The 24,453-nt window shown below is 38.0% G+C and overlaps 1 protein-coding gene and 1 long non-coding RNA gene across 5 annotated transcripts in view; one reads left to right on the top strand and one right to left on the bottom strand.

Moving 5' to 3' along the window:
- Positions 1 to 24,453, bottom strand: part of LOC114891890 — a 253,784-nt gene that overhangs the window by 73,607 nt on the left and 155,724 nt on the right. The window lies entirely within an intron of this gene.
- Positions 1 to 24,453, top strand: part of C6 (complement C6) — a 92,851-nt gene that overhangs the window by 25,624 nt on the left and 42,774 nt on the right. For all 4 annotated transcript variants that reach the window (XM_029216381.1, XM_029216385.1, XM_029216382.1 and 1 more), the window contains 2 exons: positions 12,088 to 12,328; positions 17,542 to 17,664. In XM_029216381.1, coding sequence (XP_029072214.1) covers positions 12,088 to 12,328; positions 17,542 to 17,664 — 364 coding nt within the window. The remainder of the gene's footprint in view (positions 1 to 12,087; positions 12,329 to 17,541; positions 17,665 to 24,453) is intronic.

Genomic DNA, 24,453 nt, shown 5'->3' with positions numbered 1-24,453 from the left:
AGGTACCAACACCAGAACCAATGGCACCAACACTGGAGGGAACCATTTTACGGCTTCTCCTGTTTTTACCGTAGTGCCCCTCATATTTTTTATTTATTAACCATACATTTATGTAAATATAAGAACTTATAGCACTACACAGATAATCTTTCCAAGCATTTCATTTATCTTCAAAAGAACCCTAAAAGGTAATAGTGAATTTTTTTGGCTTTATTTTTATAATTGAAGTATAGTTTATTTACAATATTGTGTTAGTTTCCGGTGTACAGCAAAGTGATTCAGTTATATATATATATATATATATATATATACATATACATATACATATATATATATATATATACATACATATACACATGTATATATTCTTTTTTGGATTCTTTTCCATTTTAGGTTACTACAACATATTGAATATAATTCCTTGTGCTGTATGGTAGGACCTTGTTGGTTGTCTATTTTATATATAATAGTGTGTATCTCTTAATCACAAACTCCTAATTTATCCCTCCCCCTACCTTTCCCCTTTGGCAACCATAAGTTTGTTTTCGAAGTCTGTGAATCTGTTTCTGTTTTGTAAATAAGTTCATTTGTACTGTTGTTTTTTTTAGATTCCACATATAAGCAACATCATATGATATTTGGCTTTTTCTGACTTACTTCTGTCTGACATACTTCACTTGGTATGATAATTTCTAGGTCCATCCATGTTTCTGGATAATAATTTTTTGATGTACTGTAGAGTCCAGTTGTGTCACTGGTGAAGTCAACTTGATACCAGAGTTCTTTGAATGGGAGACTGATCACTGTTTTGCTGAAATCCAAATGTACCATATCCATAGCAGAGGTTCAACCTCCAAGTGGAGGAATGCAGGACTTAGTTCCTGGCCTCTTCTCTCTAGCTGTCTCAGGCCTTGGAGTTCCTGGCCTCTTCTCTCTAGCTGTCTCAGGACCTTGGAGATGCCAACCAGACTCACAGCTTCAAATACTATCTATATGTTGATGAAGCCAACATTTATGTTTCCAGCACTGTCAGTTGAACTCTATTCCAACTGCTTGTTCAACATTTCAACTTGGATTTTAATAAGCAACTCAAAGACAGCGTGTCCAAAACTGGGCTCTTGACTTTTCTTCCTGCTGTAACTTGTCCTTTTCCCAGTCTTCCCCATCTTGGGAAAGGCAATTCTAACTGTGCAAGTGGCTGTGGGTAAAGACCTTGAGGACATGATTGATTCCTTTCTTTTCTTCACATCCCTATATACAATCGATCAGCAAATCCTACTGGCTCTGCCTTAAAAATACATCCAAATTCAGACCATGTTCTATCACCTCCACAGCTACCATCCATGGCTCAAGACACTATGGCCTGGATAATACCAATAGATATCCAAGGGGTCTTCTTCCTTCCTCTTTAACTGTCTTTCAGTCTATTTTCAACAGAGCAGCCAGAGTGATACTGACTGGATACTGGCTATAAATCATACCATTCCACTGCTCAAACCCTCGAAGATTAAAAGCTTAAGTCTGTCCACTGACCTACAAGACCCCTCATTATTTTTCTGCCTTCATCCCCCATTATTCTCCCCTGTCCTCATTCAGTTCAGCTCATAATGCCTCCTCACTGTTCCTCAAACACAGGCTGGCCACACTCTTACCCCAGGACCTTTGCACAAGCTGTTCCATCTACAAGCTTTCCCCCAAGATTTCTGCTTGCCTTCCTTTCATTTTTTTTTTTTGAACTGGAGTATAGTTGGTTTACGCTGCTGTGTCAGTTTCTGCTGTACAGCAAAGTGAATCAGCCATACGTATACATATATCCCCTCTTTTTTGGATTTCCTTCCCATTTAGGTCACACAGAGCACCAAATAGAGTTTCCTATGCTATACAGTAGGTTACCATTAGTTATCTATTTTATGCATAGTAGTGTATTTATGTCAATTCCAATCTGCCAATTCATCTCACCCCCCGTTTCCCCCTTGGTATCCATACCTTTGTTCTCTACATCTCTGTCTCTATTACTGCTTTGCAAATAAGATCATTACCATTTTTCTAGATTCCACAAATATGCATTAATATACCATATTTGTTTTCTCTTTCTGACTTACTTCATTCTGTATGACAGTCTCTGGGTCCATCCACATGGCTGGATGTAATATTTTATGGCTGAGTAATATTCCATTGTATATACGTACCATATCTTCTTTATCCATTGCTCTGTTGATGGACATTTAGGTTGCTTCCATGACCTGGCTATTGTAAATAGTGCTGCAATGAACATTGGGGTGCATGTGTCTTTTTAAATTATGGTTTTCTCTGGGTATATGCCCAGTAGTGGGATTGCTGTATCATATGGTAGTTCTATGTTTAGTTGTTTAAGGAACCATACTGTTCTCCACAGTGGCTATATCAATTTACATTCCCACCAACAGTGTAAGAGGGTTCCCTTTTCTCCACACCCTCTCCAACATTTGCTGTTTGTAGGTATTTTTGATGATGGCCATCCTGACTGGCATGAGGTGATACCTCATTGTAGTTTTGATTTTCATTTCTCTAATGATTAGTGATGCTGGGCAACTTATCATGTATCTCTTGGCCATCTGTATGTCTTCTTTGGAGAAATGTCTATTTAGGTCTTCTGCCCATTTTTTGATTGGATTGTTTGGTTTTTTTGATATTGAGGTACATGAGCTTTTTCTATACATTGGAGATTAATCCCTTGTCAGTTGCTTCATTTGCAAATATTGTCTCCCATTCTGAGGGGTGTCTTTTCATCTTGCTTATGGTTTCCTTTGCTGTGCAAAAGATTTTAACTTTCATTAGGTCTCATTAGTTTATGTTTGTTTTTTATTTTCATTACTCTAGGATGTGGGTCACAAAAGATCTTGCTGTGATTTATGTCAAAAAGTGCTCTATTTTTCCTCTAAGAGTTTTACAGTGTCTGGCCTTACATTTAGGTCTTTAATCCATTTTGAGTTTATTTTTGTGTATGGTGTTGCATTCTTTTACATGTAGCTGTCCAGTTTTCCCAGCACCTCTTATTGAAGGACTGTCTTTTCTCCACTGTATAGTCTTGCCTCGTTTTTCATAGATTGGGTGACCATAGGCGGTGGGTTCCACGGATATATATTTCTGTTTTTGTGCCAGTGCCATACTGTCTTGATTACAGTAGCTTTTTAGTATAGTCTGAAATCAGGGAGTCTTATTCCTCCAGCTCCATTTTTCTTTCTCAAGATTGCTTTGGCTATTCAGGGTTTTTTGTGTTTCCAAACAAATAGTAAAATTTTTTGTTCTACTTCTGTGAAAAATGCCATTGGTAATTTGATAGGGATTGCACTGAATCTGTAGATTGCTTTGGGTAGTATAGTCATTTTCACAGTATTGATTCTTCCAATCCGAGAACATGGTATATCTCTCCATCTGTCTGTGTCATCTTTAATTTCTTTCATCAGTGTCTTATAGTTTTCTGCATACAGGTCTTTTGCCTCCTTAGGTAGGTTTATTCCTAGGTATTTTACTCTTTTTGTTGCAATGGTAAATGGGAGTGTTTCCTTAATTTCTTTTTCTGATCTTTCATTGTTAGTGTATAGGAATGCAAGGGATTACTGTGTGTTAATTTTGTATCCTGCAACTTTACTAAATTCATTGATTAGCTCTAGTAGTTTTCTGGTGGCATCTTTAGCATTCTCTATGCATAGTATCATGTCATCTGCAAACAGTGACAGTTTTACTTCTTCTTTTCCAATTTGGATTCCTTTTATTTCTTTTACTTCTCTGATTGCTGTGGCTAAAACTTCCAAAACTATGTTGAATAATAGTGGTAAGAGTGGACACCTTTGTTTGTTTCTGATCTTAGTGGAAATGGTTTCAGTTTTTCACCATTGAGAACGATGTTTGCTGTGGGTTTGTTGTATACGGCCTTTATTATGTTGAGTTAGTTTCCCTCTATGCTCACTTTCTGGAGAGTTTCTATCATAAATGAGAGTTGAATTTTGTCAAAAGCTTTTTCTGCATTTATTGTGATGATCATATGGTTTTTCTCCTTCAATTTGTTAATATGGTGTATCACACTGATTGATTTGCGTATATTGAAGAATCCTTGCATCCCTGGAATAAACCCCACTTGATCATGGTGCATGATCCTTTTAATGTGTTGTTGGATTCTGTTTGCTAGTATTTTGTTGAGGATTTTTGCGTCTATGTTCACCAGTGATATTGGCCTGTAATTTTCTTTTTTGTGATATCTTTGTCTGGTTTTGGTATCAGGGTGATGGCAGCCTTATAGAATGAGCTTAGGAGTGTTCCTCCCTCTGTGATTTTTTGGAAGAGTTTGAGAAGGATAGGTGTTAGCTCTTCTCTAAAAGTTTCATAGAATTTGCCTGTGAAGACATCTGGTCCTGGACTTTTATTTGTTGGAAGATTTAACCACAGTTTCAATTTCATTACTTGTGATTGGTCTATTCATCTTTTCTATTTCTTCCTGGTTCAGTCTTGGAATGCTGTACTTTTCTAAGAATTTGTCCAATTTTTCCAGGTCGTCCATTTTATTGGCATATAGTTGCTTGTAGTAGTTTCTTATGATCCTTTGTATTTCTGCAGTGTCAGTTGTAACTTCTCCTTTTTCATTCCTAATTTTATGGATTTGAGTCCTCTCCCTTCTTTTCTTGATGTGTCTGGCTAAAGACTCAATTTTGTTTGTCTTCTCAATGAAGCAGCTTTTAGTTTTATTGATCTTTGCTATTGTTTTCTTCATTTCTATTTCATTTATTTCTGCTCTGATCTTTATGATTTATTTCCTTATACTAACTTTAGGGGTTTTTGTTGTTGTTCTTCTTCTTCTTCTTTCCTTAGTTGCTTTAGGTGTAAGGTTAGGTTGTTTATTTGAGATATTTCTTGTTTCTTGAGGTAGGGTTGTATTGCTATAAACTTCCCTCTTAGAACTTCTCTTGCTGCATCCCATAGGTTTTGGATCATCGTGTTTTCATTGTCATTTGTCTCTAGGTATTTTTTGATTTGCTTTTTGATTTCTTCAGTGATCTTTTGGTTAATTAGTAACGTATTGTTTAGCCTCCATGTGTTTGTGTTTTTTACAGTTCTTTTCTGTAATTTATTTTAATTTCATAGTGTTGTGGTTGGAAAAGATGCTTGCTATGATTTCAATTTTCTTAAATTTATTGAGGCTTCATTTGTGACCCACGATATGATGTATCCTGGAGAATGTTCCATGTTCACTTGAGAAGAAAGTGTATACTTTTGTTTTTGGATGGAATGTCCTGTAAATTTAAATTAAGTCCATCTGGGCTAATGTGTCATTTAAAGCTTGCGTTTCCTTATTAATTTTCTGTCTGGATGATCTGTCCATTGTTGAAAGTGGGGTGTTAAAGTCCCCTACTATAATAGTGTTACTGTCAATTTCCCCTTTTATGGCTGTTAACATTTGCCTTATGTATTGAGGTGCTCCTAAGTTAGGTGCATAAATATTTACAATTGTTATACCTTCTTCTTGTATTGATCCCTTGATCATTATGTAGTGTCCTTCCTTGTCTCTTGTAACATTCTTTATTTTAATGTCCATTTTATCTAATATGAGTATGGCTACTCCAGCTTTCTTTTGATTTCCATTTGCATGGAATATCTTTTTCCATCCCCTCACTTTCAGTCTGTATGTGTCCCTAGGTCTGAAGTGGGTCTCCTGTAGACAGCATATATATGGGTCTTGTTTTTATATCCATTCAGCCAGTCTATGTCTTTTGGTTGGAGCACTTAATCCATTTACATTTAAGGTAATTATCAATATGTTTGTTCCTATTACCATTTTCTTAATTGTTTTGGATTTGTTTTTGTGGGTCTTTTTCTTCTCTTGTGTTTTCCACCTAGAGAAGTTCCTTTAACATTTATTGTAAAGCTGGTTTGGTGGTGCTGAATTCTCATAGCTTTTGCTTGTCTGTAAAGCTTTTGATTTCTCTGTCAAATCTGAATGAGATCCTTGCTAGGTAAAGTAATCTTGATTGTTAAGTTTTTCCTTTTCATCACTTTAAATATATCCTGCCATTCACTTCTGGCTTGCAGAGTTTCTGCTGAAAAATCTGCTGATAACCTTCTGGAGATTCTCTTGTATGTTATTTGTTGCTTTTCTCTTGCTGCTCTTAATATTTTTTCTTTGTATTTAATTTTTGTTAATTTCATTAATATGTGTCTAGGCGTTTTTCTTCTTGGGTTTATCCTGTATGGGACTTTCTTCACTTCCTGGACTTGGGTGACTATTTCCTCTCCCATGTTACGGAAGTTTTCAACTATAATGTCTTCAAATATTTTCTCAGACCCTTATCTTTCTCTTCTTCTGGAACCCCTATAATTCAAAAGTTGGTGCATTTAATGTTGTCCCAGAGATCTCTGAGACTCTCCTCATTTCTTTTCATTCTTTTTTCTTTATTCTGCTCTGCAGCAGTGAATTTCACCATTCTGTCTTCCAGCTCACTTACCCATCTTCTGCCTCAGTTATTCTGCTACTGATTACTCTAATGTATTTTTCATTTCTGTTATTGTGTTCTTCGTCACTGATTGTTCTTTAGTTCTTCTAGGTCCTTGTTAAACATTTCTTATATCTTCTCAATCCATGCCTCCATTCTATTACTGAGATCTTGGATCATATTTACTATCATTACTCTGAATTCTTTTTTAGGTAGATTGCCTATTTCCTCTTCATTTATTTGGTCTTGTGAGTTTTTACCTTGCTCCTTCGTCTGCAACATATTTCAATGTCATTTTGTTTTGTCTAACGTACTGTGTTTGTGGTCTCCTTTCAGCAGGCTACAGTGTTGTAGTTCCTCTTGCTTCTGTTGTCTGCTCCCTGGTGGATGAAGTTGGTCCAGGTGCTTGGGTAGGCTTCCTGGTGGGAGGGACTGGTGCCTGTGCTTTGGTGAGTGGAGCTTAGTCTTTTCCTTCTGATAGACTGGACCACATCAGTTGGTGTGTTTTGGTGTTTCTGTGAACTTAGTACAACTTTTGGCAGCCTGTCCACCAATAGGTGGGGTTGTGTTCCTGTCTTGCTGGTTGTTTGGTGTGAGGTGTCCAGCACTGGAGCCTGCATGCAGTTTGGCAGAGCTGGGTCTTGGTGTCAAGATGGTTATCTCCAGGAGAGCACACACCGATTAATATTTCCTGGCACTAGGAATTCTCTGGTGGTCCAGCATCCTGGACTTGGCACTCCCACCCTGGATGCCTAGGCCTGATCCCTGGCAGGAAACAAAGAGCCCACAAGCTGCACAGTGTGTCCAGAGGAAAAAGGACAAAAAAGGAAAAGAAAACAAACAGATAAACAAAACCCAATACAAATGACAAAAACAAACAACACAAAAAAAGGAAAAAAGAAAACAGACAAAACCCAAAACAAACGATAAAAACAAACGAATAAAAAAAGCCAAAGAAAACAAAAAAACAGGAGAACAAACAAAAGAGCTCAAAAATGAAAACCATCAAAGACTAATTTAACAAAAACAAAAAATAAAAAGCTAAACAAAAAAAGAAAGCAAACTAAATAAAAGGCAAAGAAACTATAAAACAAACACACAAAATGACTAAAAAAGAACAAAAAAGAAAAATAAACACAAAACAACAAAAAAGTAAAGTAAAAATAGAAAAAATTTTTTAAATATTAAAAAATAAAATATAAAACATAATAAAAACAACAAAAACTGAACAAAATGAAACAAACAATAAAGAATAATAGTGATAAGAATATTTTCCTGGGGACTCTGCTGTCAGTGTCCTTGCTCCCACAGTGAGCCACAGCCCAAATCCACCTCCCCAGGAGGCCCTCCAATACCTCTATGTAGGTCTCAACCCTCTGTGGGCTCTGTAGGGTCAGCTCAGACTCCAACCTGGCCCAGCTTGCATGTGTACTTGCCCCCAAAGTCCACTGCTTTTAAAGCTAGACAGGTCTCTGTTGTGGGAACACTCATTGTCTATTCAGGTATTCCACAGATGCGGGATTTACCAAGCTGATAATGGGGGTTTAATCCACGGCTTGTACAGCTGCGTGGAGTGATTTCCTCCTCCTTAGTCACACCACCACTGAGGCTCAGCTTTGGCTTTGGCCCCACCTCTGCATGTGTGCCCCCCTCCAGCATCTGTTCCCTGCCAAGGCAAGAGGGAGCAAAAGCCACACTTGATTGGAGCACACTTACTCTATCAGGCCAGGGAGGGGTATGGCAGCCACAACTGGGGTGTGTGTGAAGTGTCTGTGCCAGCAGAGACCAACAGGCAGTTGCAACAGACTGGGATGCACTCACTCTGGTGGGAGTCCTTCCCTGTGCTGCAGAGGCAGGGGCTGGTATGTGGGGGCAGTGGCGGCCCTGCCCCTTGAGCACCACTCAAAGATGGCACTTTGTTTCCTAGGCAGACCACACTTCCTCTAGGGGCGTTCCTGGCCTCAGAGCCCCTCACTCCTGTCCCCTGTTGTATCCGTGCAGCCAACAGTGGTCCTTTCCCCAGATATAATCTCTTCACCCCACACTTTAGCACTCAGCCTCTGCCAGCACTGGCAGATTCCCATCTCAGGCAGGGGCACCCAGGGCTGACTCCTGAGGAGGCTTTGGCATGGGCAACGCTCAGGAACCTGGAGCCTATGCAGGGAAAGGAGGCCTTGGATTGAGGGGCAGGTGAGCCTGCTCAGATGGGTGCTCCTCCCAGTGCCCATGGAGGCCAAAACAGTTGGGTGGGGAAGGAGGTTGCAATGGTGGCCCCACCCCTTGTGTGCCACTTAACAATGACATCTTGCTTCCATGGTGTCCCAGGCTTCTGCAAATTTTTCCGGTTGTGGATCTCCTTACTCCTGTCCCTTTCACAGCCAACAGCTGTCCCCTCCCTGGGTCCATGCTCCAAACCCCGCTTTCCAGCACCCAGCCCCCCTCTGCACCAGGAGACACACGACTCAGGCTGGGATGTGCAGAGCTGTGTTGTAGACCATGCGCACAGCTCTTACTTTGTCCTGCCTTCCACAGATGGTCTGCTGCATTCCCCTTTGATCCTCTGAAGGTCCCTTTCTGTCCCAGCTGATTTCCCCACCATGAGGGGGTTTTACTGAGTGCAGGAACCTCTCCTTACCTTTGGCTTCCTACCAGGGGTACTGGTCCCTTTTTTGATTCCTCTTTTCTTTTGTCTTACCCAGTCGTGAGGGGATTTTTCTTGTCCTTTTAGGTGTCCGAAGTCTTCCGCTAATGTTCAGCAGGTGCTCTGTGAGAATTCTTCCATTTGTAGATGTATTCTTTTTTTTTTTTTTAATTGGGATATAGTTGCTTTACAATGTTGTGTTAGTTCCTGCTGTACAATAAGGTGAATCAACTATATGTATACATATATCCCCTCCCTCTTGATGTACTTGTGAGGAGAGATGAATCCAGCATCCTCCTATTCTGCCATCTTGACTCCTCCCCCTCAGTAGTAGATGTTTTTAACACCATCTTGCAGATGAGTAAATTGAAGTCCATATATTTATTTTTAATTCAACAGAATTCATCAAATACCTACCATGTGTCAGGCACTACACTAAAGTCCAAGAAGTCAAGTCACTCCCGTGATCTTACTATGAGTAAATGCCAGAGTTGGGAATTAAAATCAATTGTCTAATTTTTGCCCACTATCACATCTACCACATTATATCTCAAGCTACTTGCTTATTCATTCATTCCTTTATTCATCATTTCACCAAACTCTGGAAAGAGTATAGCTCTGGTGATATGAGCATGTTGAAAAAGAATAAAATAAATTCCTTTTGTAACACAGATTGTTAGTTCACTTTTGAATGGACTCTGGGTCATATTGTTTCCCTCACACTTACCAAATTATATTCTTAAGACAAGTTAGTGTCAGAATTACCAGGAGGTAAAAAGACACCTCCCCGACCCTTCTTTTAATTTATTGATTCAGCATGTCTGGGATTGGGCATGTGAGTCTGGCTTTTTTTCAATAAGCCCCCCAGCTTGCTCTGAAGCAAATCTATTATTTATAAATATATACCAGTCTCAAAATTAAGGTTTGCTTCACAGAATTTGTTTATAAATGTTTCAAACATGCTAGAGAACACTTGTAAAACCCTTATCTGTAGGTAAACAGCTGTTATTTTATCTCTAATAGTCTGAGCCAAAGTGGAAACATTTCAGGCTATTCACAGTATCAGGGTCGAACATATGAAACTGCTGATATTCAACCATTTTTGACTTACAAGATTGTCAACTTTGTGTGGTTCAACCCAACATCTTTGATTAGATCTGAGCGGAATAAGGATATCTCAGGTTAAGTAGAAAATGCTACTGCAAACTCTCTTAATCTTCAAATAGATAAAATAACATCCCACAAACTTGAAAAACAATCCAAGCCCTTAAGTGGAGTTTAATGCTTTATTTATCTTGTCACTAAAAGATCTGACTAAACATTTGTTGGGCAGATAGTCTGTTTCAAGTCAAAATACCAGTTATCTCAGCAAGATTCAGTGTTTTTTGAATTTTTTTACAAAATTGAACCAACAAAAAGATGGTTAAAATAAAGCAAGCTCTCACAGAATGTTGAAATAGACCACACATGGTTAATAACATACTGTCACATAATTTTTTAGTCCAGAATAGCCAGTTCTAGCCACCAGGCACTGACAAGTGGGGCACCAAGGAGGTGCTTGTGCTAAGTTGAGTTACCAAAATTTCACTTGTATTTTCCACAATTTCATTTTTTAAAGCAACCTGGAAATTTTTAACAACCCATTTCAATGCGCATATCCAAACAGGCACGTTTCAGTTATTCAGGAAGTTAAGTGTGCTTCTCTCTAAAAGCACAATGTCCCTCTACTTTTCCAAAGCCACACCTCCATGACAAAATTCAAGTATTAAACTTAGAATTAATGGACTCTTAAAATGTAAGCTCCATAAAGACCTGAATTTTTTCTTCCTTGTTCACATCTATGTCCACTGCATATGAGATAGCTGAGAGATAAATGTATTGAAGGTAAGCAGATAGGAAAGAGTATGGAAAGGGACAGAAGGAGGGAGGAAGAGAGAGGAAAAGAGAGAGAGAGGTAGATGAATATTGACTCTTCCTCAAGCCTTGTGAGGTTTTTCTTCTTTTGTGTTAATAGTCATTTTGTTCCACAATTATAGCACACAGAAAGATAGCTGTTTAATAATTTACAGCTATAATAATTTAATTAATAAAGTTAACAATTTAACTAATAAAGACCTTTGGCTAAAATATGCCCCTCTCTCTTTTTATTAAACTTTACAATTTGCTAAAATTGAGAAATCAGTTACAGTATATAAATTTTTTTTAAAAGAACAGTATACATGGATACACACATAAAACAGTGGCTATGGAGAAGGACAGTATAATGAAATGAAATTTGGGGCATAATACCAATCACCTAATCCTAAATTAATTTGACATAACAAAAGACAATTAAAGAAAAAAGAACCTCCAAACAAATATTTCTGTTTACGGATAGAGAGAGAATACAAATAATTTTATTTAATTTTACTCCTTATGTAATTTTAAGTCATAACATTTTGGAGTTGAAAGGGGTGTGAAATGTCACAGATGAAGGCTGTGCAGCAGGTGACATTTCCCAGACAACTGAGGCCCAGAGAATTGACATGCTTTTCCTGAGTCTATGACAAAGTTATGACTTGAATCTCATTGGGTAACTTCCAGTTGAAAATTTACACAATCTTTGTTCAATTATTTGCATTAGCTAGGCTTTCTAAATAATAACGTGGTAGGGGTGCACCCACAATTGACCATCAAGAAAGAAAGATTTACTTTTTGATACTTGATCTCTTTTTGGTAGACAGCACATGCCTCAGTCACACAGTTTACATGATTGAGGTCATCTTAATCTGTTTACCATTTTGAACATCTGAGGAAGAGGTACTGGAAAAAAATAAAATGAAAATTATCATTTTGTCTGTGGGAACATGCAATGGAGAGTTAACAATTATTGTAATGCTGTGGTTAGAATGAAGCTGATGGTAAACATTTAATGCTTGATCCCTCAAGCTTTCATTACCTTTAATAATCTTTTTTTTAAATCCTTTCTCCTCTTCCATTTAGGATTCCAGTTTTATTAGGATCCATAAAGTGATAAAAGTCTTAAATTTCACAATGAAAACTAAAGATCTGCAGCTTTCTGATGTCTTTTTGAAAGCACTTAACCACCTGCCTCTAGAATACAACTCTGCTTTATACAGCCGGATATTTGATGACTTCGGGACTCACTATTTCACCTCTGGCTCCCTGGGAGGCGTGTATGATCTCCTCTATCAGTTTAGCAAGGAAGAACTAAAGAACTCAGGTTCGCTTTCTTCAACCTTCATTTTTAACTGATAAGACAGTGTGCAATACATTTTTCTCTTTCTCTATCCTTTTAGTTCTTCTTTATTGACTTTATTTCGACCCTGCTTTATTTCCAAAACGATATGAAGAAAACCCAAAAAGTACACTCAAGGAAATAAAATAGAAATAGAAAATTCAGACAAAAAGAAGAAGGAAAAATAAACAGGCTTCACCTCTTTGGGCATCAGATTTGACCCAGAATTTCCTGACATTAAGAACATCATAAGCTGCTTAGTAGTGGTAAACTAAAGAGAGACGCATGCCATCACCTCAAGGAAAACAAAATTTGTCTTGGAACTAAACTCTAAAAGATAATTTACTTATAGCAATTTTATAGGAGATAATAGTTTTATAAAACTGTAATTACAGCAAATCCACTGGCAGTCTTTTTTCTTGCTTTCTTTCTTTTCTTTTTCTTTTTTTTGGCCGAGCAGCTTTTGGAATCTTAGTTCCCTGACTAGGGATTGAACCCAGGCCCTCAATAGTGAAAGCGCAAAGTCCTAGCCACTGGACTAATTCTTTTTCTTTTAATGATTTTAACTGAAAGTCAAGGGCAAAGGATGAAAAGCGATTAAGGACTTGACAAGGGACTAAGTTAATATGGGCCAGATATGCACCTACTGGTGACAAAACTTGAAACCAGATGGGAAGCACTTTCATTTGAAGAAAGATTGCAATTTTATATCTTGGGATATAATCAGTGATATTTTTCTGCTTACATATAAAATAACAATATAAACCTTGGTTTAAAAATAAATCTTGGGGCTTCCCTGGTGGCGCAGTGGTTGAGAGTCCGCCTGCCGATGCAGGGGACACGGGTTCGTGCCCCGGTCCGGGAAGATCCCACATGCTGCGGAGCGGCTGGGCCCGTGAGCCATGGCCGCTGAGCCTGTGCGTCCGGAGCCTGTGCTCCGCAACGGGAGAGGCCACAACAATGAGAGGCCCGCGTACCACAAAAAAAAAAATTTTTTTAATAAAAAATAAATCTTGGTTTCTTATTATCCTAGATTGCCAATATTAATTACTATTACTTAAGTACCTTTGTATAAATTTTTCAGGCTCCTGTGTGAAATTTTTCAGGCTCCTGTGTGAAATGACACAGCATCCTTGTGATGCTTCTATCTTGAGAACATGGTTAGGAAATTGTATAATAACCAGAACCCAACTGACAGATTCCCCTAAATAAATCAGAATTCTTGATAATTTAACTTTTTTTTTTTTGCAGTACTTGGGCCTCTCACTGTTGTGGCCTCTTGCGTTGCGGAGCACAGGCTCCGGACGCGCAGGCTCAGCGGCCATGGCTCACGGGCCCAGCCGCACTGTGGCATGTGGGATCTTCCCGGACCGGAGCACGAACCCGTGTCCCCTGCATCGGCAGGCGGACTCTCAACCACTGTGCCACCAGGGAAGCCCTGATCATTTAACTTTTATACAAAAGAAATTAAGAATTTATTTTAAAAGACACCAAGCCAACTCTGAGGTCAATAGAGTTTCAATCCTTCTGTTCTTAATATCTCATTATGGCAAATGGTAATGTTTAATGGGGCTTCCCTGAGTCCTTCTAAACCTTAATTGATCAGATGTCCATCATGATCTGCTTTTTAAGACAGGAGATGGGATAAATGTCTTTGAGAAAGATTTTCAGTAAGAAGGTCTTCAAAATTTTTTGCCTGACAGAGTTACTGAAATCCAAAAGACTTATGCTGTGATGGGCTTTCCACACTGCCTGCCTCTTATGTTTCCTTACAGTTATCCTTTCCACTGGAGCAATGTTTGCTTGATGAATTTCATCAACATTTATGATGAGCAAAAATCGTTTGGGGAAGTCTCTGGCCCTTGACTTGGTTTCATCTCACCCTTGGGATAAAATTATTCTGGTCACTGCTGCTGTAGCCAAGAATAATTTCTCACCTGATAAGCTATACTCATCATGCATTCACAGCAAAGCCTCTAAAGGCTTAGAGTTCAGGTCAGTTAAAGAACTATGTGAATCTTTAATCAACCATCCAGCATTTTAATAGTTGAAGCCCCATAACAAAAATGAAAAGTGATGAGCTATACTTCCTGAAATATTCTCACCTTCCATATTTTTCTCTTTAAATAAAAATAGAGACTTCAGACACAGAGCCACACATAATAAGAGAAAGAAAGGGAGTTTGAGATATGATATAAAACTGGAAATATATAACCATACACACCTATGTACACACACACACACTATATATACATAGTATTTTAGTATGTGTATATATATTTAATATATTAAGATATATATCCTTATATTCAATATTTTTATATGTAATATATATTCTTATAGTCATTAAATATGTGCATTTCCATGTATATATATACTTCTCTGAGTCACAATAATAATATTGCAGCTCAATTTTAATTGTGGTTAAGATGAAGCTCACTCAGACAGAAACAAATCTCAATAAAATGGAATTCTCCGGTGGGTGTGCTTACCTGTTTTTGCCCACTCTTCAGATGAATACATATTCTGGCCTCCTCCCTTTTCCCTCTTTTAGTCCTTCTCCCCTTACTTCTCAATAATGTAGAGTTAGAGTTTAGGCTTAGTTTTTATTTGCTCTATTCAATAAGAATTATTTGCTTTATTCAATAAGAATTATATCCCTTGTCATTATTTTTTTAAATGACTTGAATACTTCATAGTACTTTCTCTAGTGCAAGAAGAATAAAACAAAATTAAATTGTTTTTTATTTGCATCCCTTGATTTATTCCTCTACTGCACAGTGTCCCATAGTCAATTTAAAACCTTGAATAAAAGTTGGCATTGCTTCAGCGTGCAACGTAAAAAGAATTTCAGGAATACAGAGACAACATTAAACAATTAAAATATCATGTTATACAAGATGGTAATTTTAAAGTCCTTTGACTGGGAAGTCATTTTCTGCTCTGAATTAGAGGAGAAAAACTGTACACCCCACTATTTATCAGTATGACTTTTTTTTTTTTTTTTTGGTACGCGGGCCTCTCACCATTGTGGCCTCTCCCGCTGCAGAGCACAGGCTCCGGACGCGCAGGCTAAGCGGCCAGGGCTCACGGGCCCAGCCGCTCTGTGGCATGTGGGATCTTCCCGAGCCAGGGCACGAACCCGTGTCCCCTGCATCAGCAGGTGGACTCAACCACTGCGTCAATCAGTATGACATTTTTGATTGACACTGTTGACCTTTGCCCAGAGTAGCTGAGGACATTTCTGAAATACTCCTCTCTGTGTCACATCAGAGGGACACTCAGGCTTGAGAGGGCAAGTGCTTCAGCATCAAGAAACTCCTGTGTCAGTGTGGATATGGGTCAGGCACAAGCTATAGGACATCTTGTGAAGAAGAAAAGGCCGGCACAGAAATTCACTGATAAAGCCTTGATATTTTGATCACTGCATGACCAACACCACAACTCATAAGAGAGATTCATCATTCAAATCTTTAAGCATTCTCCTATAACCCTCAGCAAATGTAATTAACTTTACAGTTAATTAATTATGTTATAATTAGTGAATTGGTCACATACAATTTAATTTTCACTTATAAATCATAGAAACCTAATGAAAGGATAAGAGTTGTGAACCACAGACGTATTAACTTCCTCACGTGGCCTAAACATTTGCCTGACCCACTTATAAGAACAATACTACCAGAAGAAAAATGAGTTGTGTTTATTCAGTCTGACCAAAACAGCCATCAAACCAAGAATTCTTTACTCCAACCTGTAATACATCTCTTTGAATGGGTCAAACTATTGAAAGAACGGTGAAGTAGGAAGCCCCATCCCCATCTACTCAGCCTCATTCCTCGTTGATCTGCGCCCTCAGGTTTAAATTTCAGCATCATACTCACATGACACATCCAGCTCTGAAAACATTCTTCCCTGCCTCTTGTAACCTGCAACCCTAAGAATCAGTATCTGATAAACTACTTTGCTTTAAGTTGCTTAAGAGCTCACGTAACAGCTCTATCTCTCATGAGCTTGTATTTTTCAAGGCAATTTTTAACTAAACATCAAAAAAACTGGATTCTAGTTTAGGTGTTTGGGGTACCAGGTGACTTGGGAAGCTGTTAAAAAAAAAAAAAAAGGAAACATTTATTCTCCTCAAATTACCCCAGATAAGCAGTACAACTTAGCCTCCAAACAGCCAGGCCTGTTTCTCTGTGCTCTGTCCCACTCAATCCCTGACATCCCCATCGGTTTTGAAGTCATTAAGAATAATGGCTAGCATTGGGGTGGAAAAGACTGATTCAGATACCAAAATCTTTAACAAATGATGCTTCAAAGTTTGTTAAAAGATAAGAACAATGAAGACCAAAGGAATTAGAATTGGATGTCCTGGGCTTCAGAGCAACAAGACTTTTAGAAGAGTTATAAAACTGTGGAGTGTCATCCTATGAAAGCAGCACTGGGAAAGTAGGAAGATATCAAGCCCAGCTCCAACTCCTAAAGAGGCTAGGAATGAGGCAGCATCAACCTCCCTTGGAGACAACAGTGGAAATATATCAAGTATAGGCTTGAATTAAGATGAGGAGAAAGAGTGAACAGTCATCGAGGACATAAAAGAAGAGTTCATGAGTCAGGAAGTCAGAATTTCTGATAGTAAAATGAAAGCGTTTTGGAGGTAGAGGTGGAGTGAGCAGCTAAGTCAGGGAGAGGAAGCATAGCCAAGTATGAGAATGAGTGTTCCGGGAAGGAGAGGTGACCAATGAGATCTACATTTTAGGTGGTGAACAGGGGAAGAAGGGATATGGACTCAGTTCTCACAGAATCAGCTGTGGCCCCAAAAGAAGGCCTGTCAGCGGGGCACCAAACAGAGCATGTGTTTATCTCTTGACTTGTGAGGCTATACAAGGGCAGTGGCCAGCAGGACAGGAAAGCTTAGAGATTTATTGTGTGTAGGCAACATGGAGACGCCAACATGATCCCCATGGGGGAGACGGCAGGGACTCATATATACCTCTTCTCTTCAGCACGTCCCAGGGCCTGTGAAGGACTGCCTCTGTAGTAAAAGCCATTAATCATTTGAGCTCACGGGAAGTGGAGGAGTTGTGTGCTGATATGGAGTACCTGTAGCTCCCCAAGTGCCCAGAGCCTCATGTTCCTCTTCCCTGAATTCTCCATGGTACATTCTCAGGGTTTTTTGCTTGTATTCCATTTCCTAGGTCTAACGAAGGCAGAAGTCCAAAACTGCATCCGGGTTGAAACAAAGAAACGCTACCTTTTCTTTAAGCAAACAAAAGTGGAACACCGGTGCACCACTAACAAGCTGTCAGAGAAATATGGAGGTAACAATGCTTTCTCTTAGCAGCTTACCCAGTGCGTCCTGACTGGCCATAATTTAAGTACCATATTGCACATGATTGTGACTACACTATTTTTCACTTTTCATTAGCTTCATTTGTTTGCCTCAGAGCCCTATGTGTGGTGGGGGAAGGGAGCAAATCAAATATTAGTACTGCTTAAAAGGGGACATGGTTAAGATTTTCTTTATCTCCTATTTAGTTTATTTAACTGAATGCACATTTATTGATTCTTCCTATCGGCCAAAACTCAGTATTAAGCATTGTAAAGCATTGTACAGATGGGCATGAACTAGGTCTTCCAGTCAAGGAACTTACAAAGTAAGGATACATATAGACAACCATTAAAAATACAGAAGATGTAGTACATATATACTATGGAATACTACTCAGCCATAAAAAAGAATGAAATAATGCCATTTGCATCAATGTGGATGGACCTAGACATTATTATACTAAGTGAAGTAAGTCAGACAAAGACAAACACCATATGATATCACTTCTATGTGGAATCTAAAATATGATACAAGTGAACTTATTACAAAACAGAAACAGACTCATAGACATATTATAGAAAACAAATTTATGGTTATCAAATGAGAAGGGAGGGTAGAGACAAATTAGGAGTTTTGGATTAGAAGATACAAACTACTATATATAAAATAGATAAGCAAGGTCTTATTCTATAGCACAGGGAACTATACTCAGTATCTTGTAGTAAACCATAAAGGAAAAGAATATGAAAAAGAATTATATATGTGTGTGTGTATATATATCCATATATATGAAAAATTGAATCACTCTGCTGTACACCAGAAACTAACAAAACATTGTAAATCAACTATACTTCAATTAAAAAAAAAGACAAATAAGTTGTAAGAGAAGTACATTAAAAAAGCTCAGGCAACAAAGCCAGAAACCTGAGTGCTCTCTTTGATTTCTCCCTCCCTCTTTCTAGCCTCTACATCCAATAAGTAGTCATTCCTCCTCCTTAATATTTCTCCCAGTTCTCCCCAGCTCTTCATTTCCATACACATGCCTTCCATTCATCATTTCCAACCTGGATTACCACAGAGGCCTCCCAACTCATTCCCTTGCCTCTGGTCTTGCCTTCTTCCAATCTATTCTACACATTTTCTGTTAAAGGAATATTCTCCAAGGCAAATCTTATCATGAAACACTCATGCCTTAAACTTGTCATGGTTTCACACAGCCTTGAAGATAGGTTCCTGCCTCTCTCCCTGCCTAGCTAAACTTTATGCAGTCTCTTAAATAAGTCATGCTCTCTTCTGTGCCTTGCCATTATAAATAGCTCCTTCCTCTGTGTAAAATTTTCTTATTTCCTTACTCTTCCTGACTGATTGCTACTTCTGCTCAGAACAAAGGAAATCAGAACCACAAAATCTCCCAAAATATGAAATTTATATGGTCATGGGAGGACAGCCAAGGAACAGATAATAATATCATATTTACTATAATAATAAATAGGTAGTTTTAAATATCAGAGCCTATCAATGGTCTACATGTGGATGCCCATGTTGAGCATAAGCAAAATGAGAGCTGACATGACAACTACACATTTGTATTATACCCCCCCAAAAAAGAACAGTATGCAAACAATCAATCTAGTAATATAAACCAAACAATGTACAGATTCTATACCAGTTTGTCTTGCAATAGAATAATTTAATAAGAATGTGAATTCAGTAAATCAAAAGCTCAGAGATAAAAACATTAAATATAAGAATTAATTGAAAAGGAAGATTTCAAAGCTAAGATACAAAGACAGCAAATATTGAAAAGTATTGCCATTATAGTTATAAATAGACACTGCAACTTCAAAATATAATTGTCTGAAGATAAAATTAATAAAGAAAAATCTAAAGTAATTCATAATGAATGCAGAGAAAAAATCCAGATATTAACCATTATTAAAGAATATCTAATGGAAATGGAATGACAAATGTAATTCTATAGATGGGAATTAGTGTTCCTGAAATAGAGAGCCCAAGAAATGAAACAGAAAAACTATTATTAAAAATATATATAAATAAATATACACACACATATATATATATATATATAAAGCCCCTGAAATAAAGGAAGAACTTTGTCTTCATTATTTGTATCAGAAATATTGTTCAAATATACAATTTCAAGACAAATTCTAGTTAATTAACTAAATACAAAGATTTTTAAAATGAATTCAAGTATCCTAGCTGAAAGAACAAGTTCCCTACAGAATAACAACAAAATCTGGCTGGCGTCAGACTTCTTCTTGACAAAATGCAAAACTACAAGATGATAGAGGAATGTCCACAAATTTCTAAAAGAGAAAAGAAAATGTGTTCATATGTAGAGGTAACAGAAAGATGTCTCAAAACATGAGAGAATTCTGGTAATATTCATTCTTGAATACTTACTGAAAAAAAACTACTCGACTATAAAATCCATCCAACATAGAGATGAGAAAATGTCAAATATGAATTCTAGTTTTCAGCTTGTAGGGACACTGCAAAATCAGAGACTACTGCAATAGTCTCCAAACTGGTTAATCAACTATCAATCCTGCCCAGCTGACACATTGCTAATATTCCTGAATTGTGTCAACTCCCCAACCCAAGTTTTTAGTGCCTGGCTTATAGCAGATTCTCAACTAATGCTTATTAATCACAATGACAATTTGCCTAAAAAAAGAGATACATTTATGTTGTTTTCTAAAAGCAAAGCACACTTAAGAACATAGATTTGGATGGACTGGTTCAAGATGGCAGAGTAGAAGGATATGTGCTCACTCCCTCTTGCGAGAGCACAGGAATCAAAACTAACTGTGAAAAATCATTGATAGGAAGACACTGGAACTCACCAAAAAAGATACACCACATCCAAACTCAAAGGAGAAGCCACAATGAAACAGTAAGAGGGGCGCAATCACAATACAATCAAATCCCATAACTGCTAGGTGGGTGACTCACAAACTGGAGAACAATTATACCACAGAAGTCCACCCACTAGAGTGAAGGTTCTGAGCCCCATGTCAGGCTTCCCAACCTGGGGGTCTGGCAACAGGAGGAGGAATTTCCAGAGAATCAGACTTTGAAGGCGAGCGGGATTTGATTGCAGCACTTCAACAGGACTAGGAGAAACAGAGACTCCACTCTTGGAAGACACACACAAAGTAGTGTGCACATCAGGACCCAGGGGGAAGGAGAAGTGACCCCACAGGAGACTGAACCAGACCTACTTGCTAGTCTTGGAGGGTCTCCTGCAGAGGTGGGGGGCAGCTATGGCTCACCATGGGGACAAGGACACAGGCGGTAGAAGTTCTGGGAAGTACTCCTTGGTGGGAGTCCTCCAGATTAGCCCCACCAAAGAGCCTCTAGGCTCCAGTGCTTGGTTGCCTCAGGCCAAGCAACCAACAGGGAGGGAACTCAGCTCCACCCATCAGCAGACAAGCGGATTAAAGTTTTACTGAGCTATGCCCACCAGAGCAACAGCCAGCTCTACCCACCACCAGTGCCTCCCATTAGGAAGCTTGCACAAGCCTCTTAGATAGCCTCATTCAACAGAAGACAGACAGCAGAAGCAAGAAGAACAACAATCCTGCAGCCTGTGGAACAAAAACTACATGGACAGAAAGATAGACGAAATGAAAGGGCAGGGGCTTCCCTGGTGGCACAGTGGTTAAGAATCCACCTGCCATGATATACTTAAAGTGATGAAAGGAAAACCTACAACCAAGTTTACTCTACCCAGCAAGGATCTCATTCAGATTCGATGGAGAAATCAAAAGCTTTACAGACAAGCAAAAGCTAAGAGAATTCAGCAACACCAAACCAGCTCTACAACAAATGCTAAAGGAATTCTCTAAGTGGGAAACACAGAGGAGAAAAGGACCTACAAAAACAAACCCCAAAAAATTAAGAAAATGGTAATAGGAAAATATATATCAATAATTACCTTAAACGTGAATGGATTAAATGCTCCAACCAAAAGACACAGGCTTGCTAAATGGATACAAAAACAAGACCCATATATATGCTGTCTACAGGAGACCCACTTCAGACCTAGGGACACATACAGACTGAAAGTGAGGGGATGGAAAAAGATATTCCATGCAAACAGAAATCAGAAGAAAGCTGGAGTAGCAATACTCATATCAGATAAAATAGACTTTATAATAAAGAATGTTACAAGAAGGAAGGACACTATGTAATGATTAAGGGATCAATCTAAGAAGACGATATAACAATTATAAATAAATATGCACCCAACATAGGAGCACCTCAATACATAAGGTAAATGCTAACAGCTATAAAAGAGGAAACCAACAGTAACACAATAATAGTGGAGAACTTTAACACCTCACTTACACCAATGGACAGATCATCCAAACAGAAAATTAATAAGGAAACACAAGCTTTAAATGACACAATACACCAGGTAGATTTAATTGATATTTATAGGACATTCCACCCAAAAACAGCAGATTACATTTTCTTTTCAAGTGCATATGGAACATTCTCCAGGATAGATCACATCTTGGGTCACAAATCAAGCCTCAGTAAATTTAAGAAAATTGAAATCATATCAAGCATCTTTTCTGACCACAACACTATGAGATTAGACATCAATTACAGAGAAAAAAACATAAAAAACACAAACACACGGAGGCTAAACAGTATGCTACTAAATAACCAAGAGATCACTGAAGAAATCAAAGAGGAAATAAAAAAATACCTAGAGACAAATGTCAATGAAAACATGATGATCCAAAACCTATGGGATGCAGCAAAAGCAGTTCTAAGAGGGAAGTTTATAGCTATACAGGTCTACCTCAAGAAACAAGAAAAATCTCAAATAAACAATCTAACGTTACACCAAAAAGAACCAGAGAAAGAAGAAAAAACAAAACCCAAAGTTAGCAGAAGGAAAGAAATCATATAGATCAGAGCAGAAATAAATGAAATAGAAACAAAGAAAACAATACCAAAGATCAATAAAACTAAAAGCTGGTTCTTTGAAAGGATAAACTAAATTGATAAACCTTTAGCCAGACTCATCAAGAAAAAGAGGGAGAGTACTCAAATCAATAAAATTAGAAATGAAAACGGAGAAGTTATAATGGACATGGCAGAAATACAAAGCATCTTAAGAGACTACTACAAGCAACTCTATGACAATAAAGAGGACAGCCTGGAAGAAATGGACAAATTCTTAGAAAAGTATAACTTTCCAAGACTGAACCAGCAAGAAATAGAAAATATGAACAGACTAATCACAAAGAATGAAATTGAAACTGTGATTAAAAACCTTGCAACAAAAAAAGTCCAGGACCAGATGACTCCACAGGTGAATTCTATCAAATATTTAAGAAGAGCTAACACTCATCCTTCTCAAACGCTTCCAAACAATTGCAGAGGAAGGAACACTCCCAAACTCACTCTACGAGGCCACCATCACCCTGATACCAAAACCAGACAAAGATACTACAAAAAAAGAAAATTACAGACCAATATCACTGATGAATATAGATGCAAAAATCCTCAGCAAAATACTAGCAAACAGAATCCAACAATACATTAAAAGGATCATAGACCATGATCAAATGGAATTTATCCCAGGGATGCATGGATTCTTCAATATATGCAAATCAATCAATGTGATACACCATGTTAACAAATTGAAGGATAAAAACCATATGATCATCTCAGTAGACGCAGAAAAAAACTTTTGACAAAATTCAACACCCATTTATGATAAAAACTCTCCAAAAGCTGGGCATAGAGGGAAACTACCTCAACATAATAAAGGCCATATATGACAAACACACAGCAAACATCATTCTCAAGGGTGAAAAACTGAAAGCATTTCCTCTAAGATCAGGAACAAGACAAGGATGTCCACTCTTGCCACTATTATTCAACATAGGTTTGGAAGTCCTAGCCACGGCAATCAGAGAAAAAAAAGAAATAAAAGTAATACAAATTGGAAAAGAAGTAAAACTGTCACTGTTTGCAGATGACATCATACTATACATTGATAATCCAAATGATGCCACTAGAAAACTACTAGAGCTAATCAATGAATTTGGTAAAGTTGCAGGACACAAAATTAATGCACAGAAATCTCTTGCATTCCTATACATTAACAATGCAAGATCAGAAAGAGAAATTAAGGAAACAATCCCATTCACCACCGCATCAAAAAGAATAAAAAACCTAGGAATAAATCCACTTAAGGAGACAAAAGGCCTGTACTCAGACAACTATAAGACACTAATGAAAGAAATCAAAGATGAGACAAAGAGATGGAGAGATATACCACGTCCTTAGATTGGAAGAATCAATATTGTAAAAATGACTATACTATCCAAAGCAATCTACAGATTCAATGCAATCCCTATCAAATTACCAATGGCATTTTTTACAGAACTAGAACAAAAAAATCTTAAAATTTGTATGAAAACACAAAAGACCCCAAATAGCCACAGCAATCTTGAGGGGGAAAAATGGAGCTGGAGGGATCAGACTCCCTGACTTCAGACAATACTACAAAACTACAGTAATCAACACAGTATGGTACTGGTACAAAAACAGAAATATAGATCAATGGAAAAGGATAGAAAGCCCAGAGATAAACCCCCACACCTTTGGTCAACTAACCTGTGACAAAGGAGGCAAGGATATACAATGGAGAAAAGACAGCCTCTTCGATAATTGGTGCTGAGAAAACTGGACAGCTACATGTAAAAGAATGAAATTAGAACACTCC

The sequence above is a fragment of the Monodon monoceros genome, unplaced genomic scaffold (genome assembly GCF_005190385.1).
Source record: "Monodon monoceros isolate NGI ecotype Baffin Bay Population unplaced genomic scaffold, NGI_Narwhal_1 Super_Scaffold_12, whole genome shotgun sequence".
NCBI lineage: Eukaryota > Metazoa > Chordata > Mammalia > Artiodactyla > Monodontidae > Monodon > Monodon monoceros.
The sequence above is the reverse complement of the archived record's forward strand: the minus strand, read 5'-3'. Positions and strand labels throughout refer to the sequence as shown.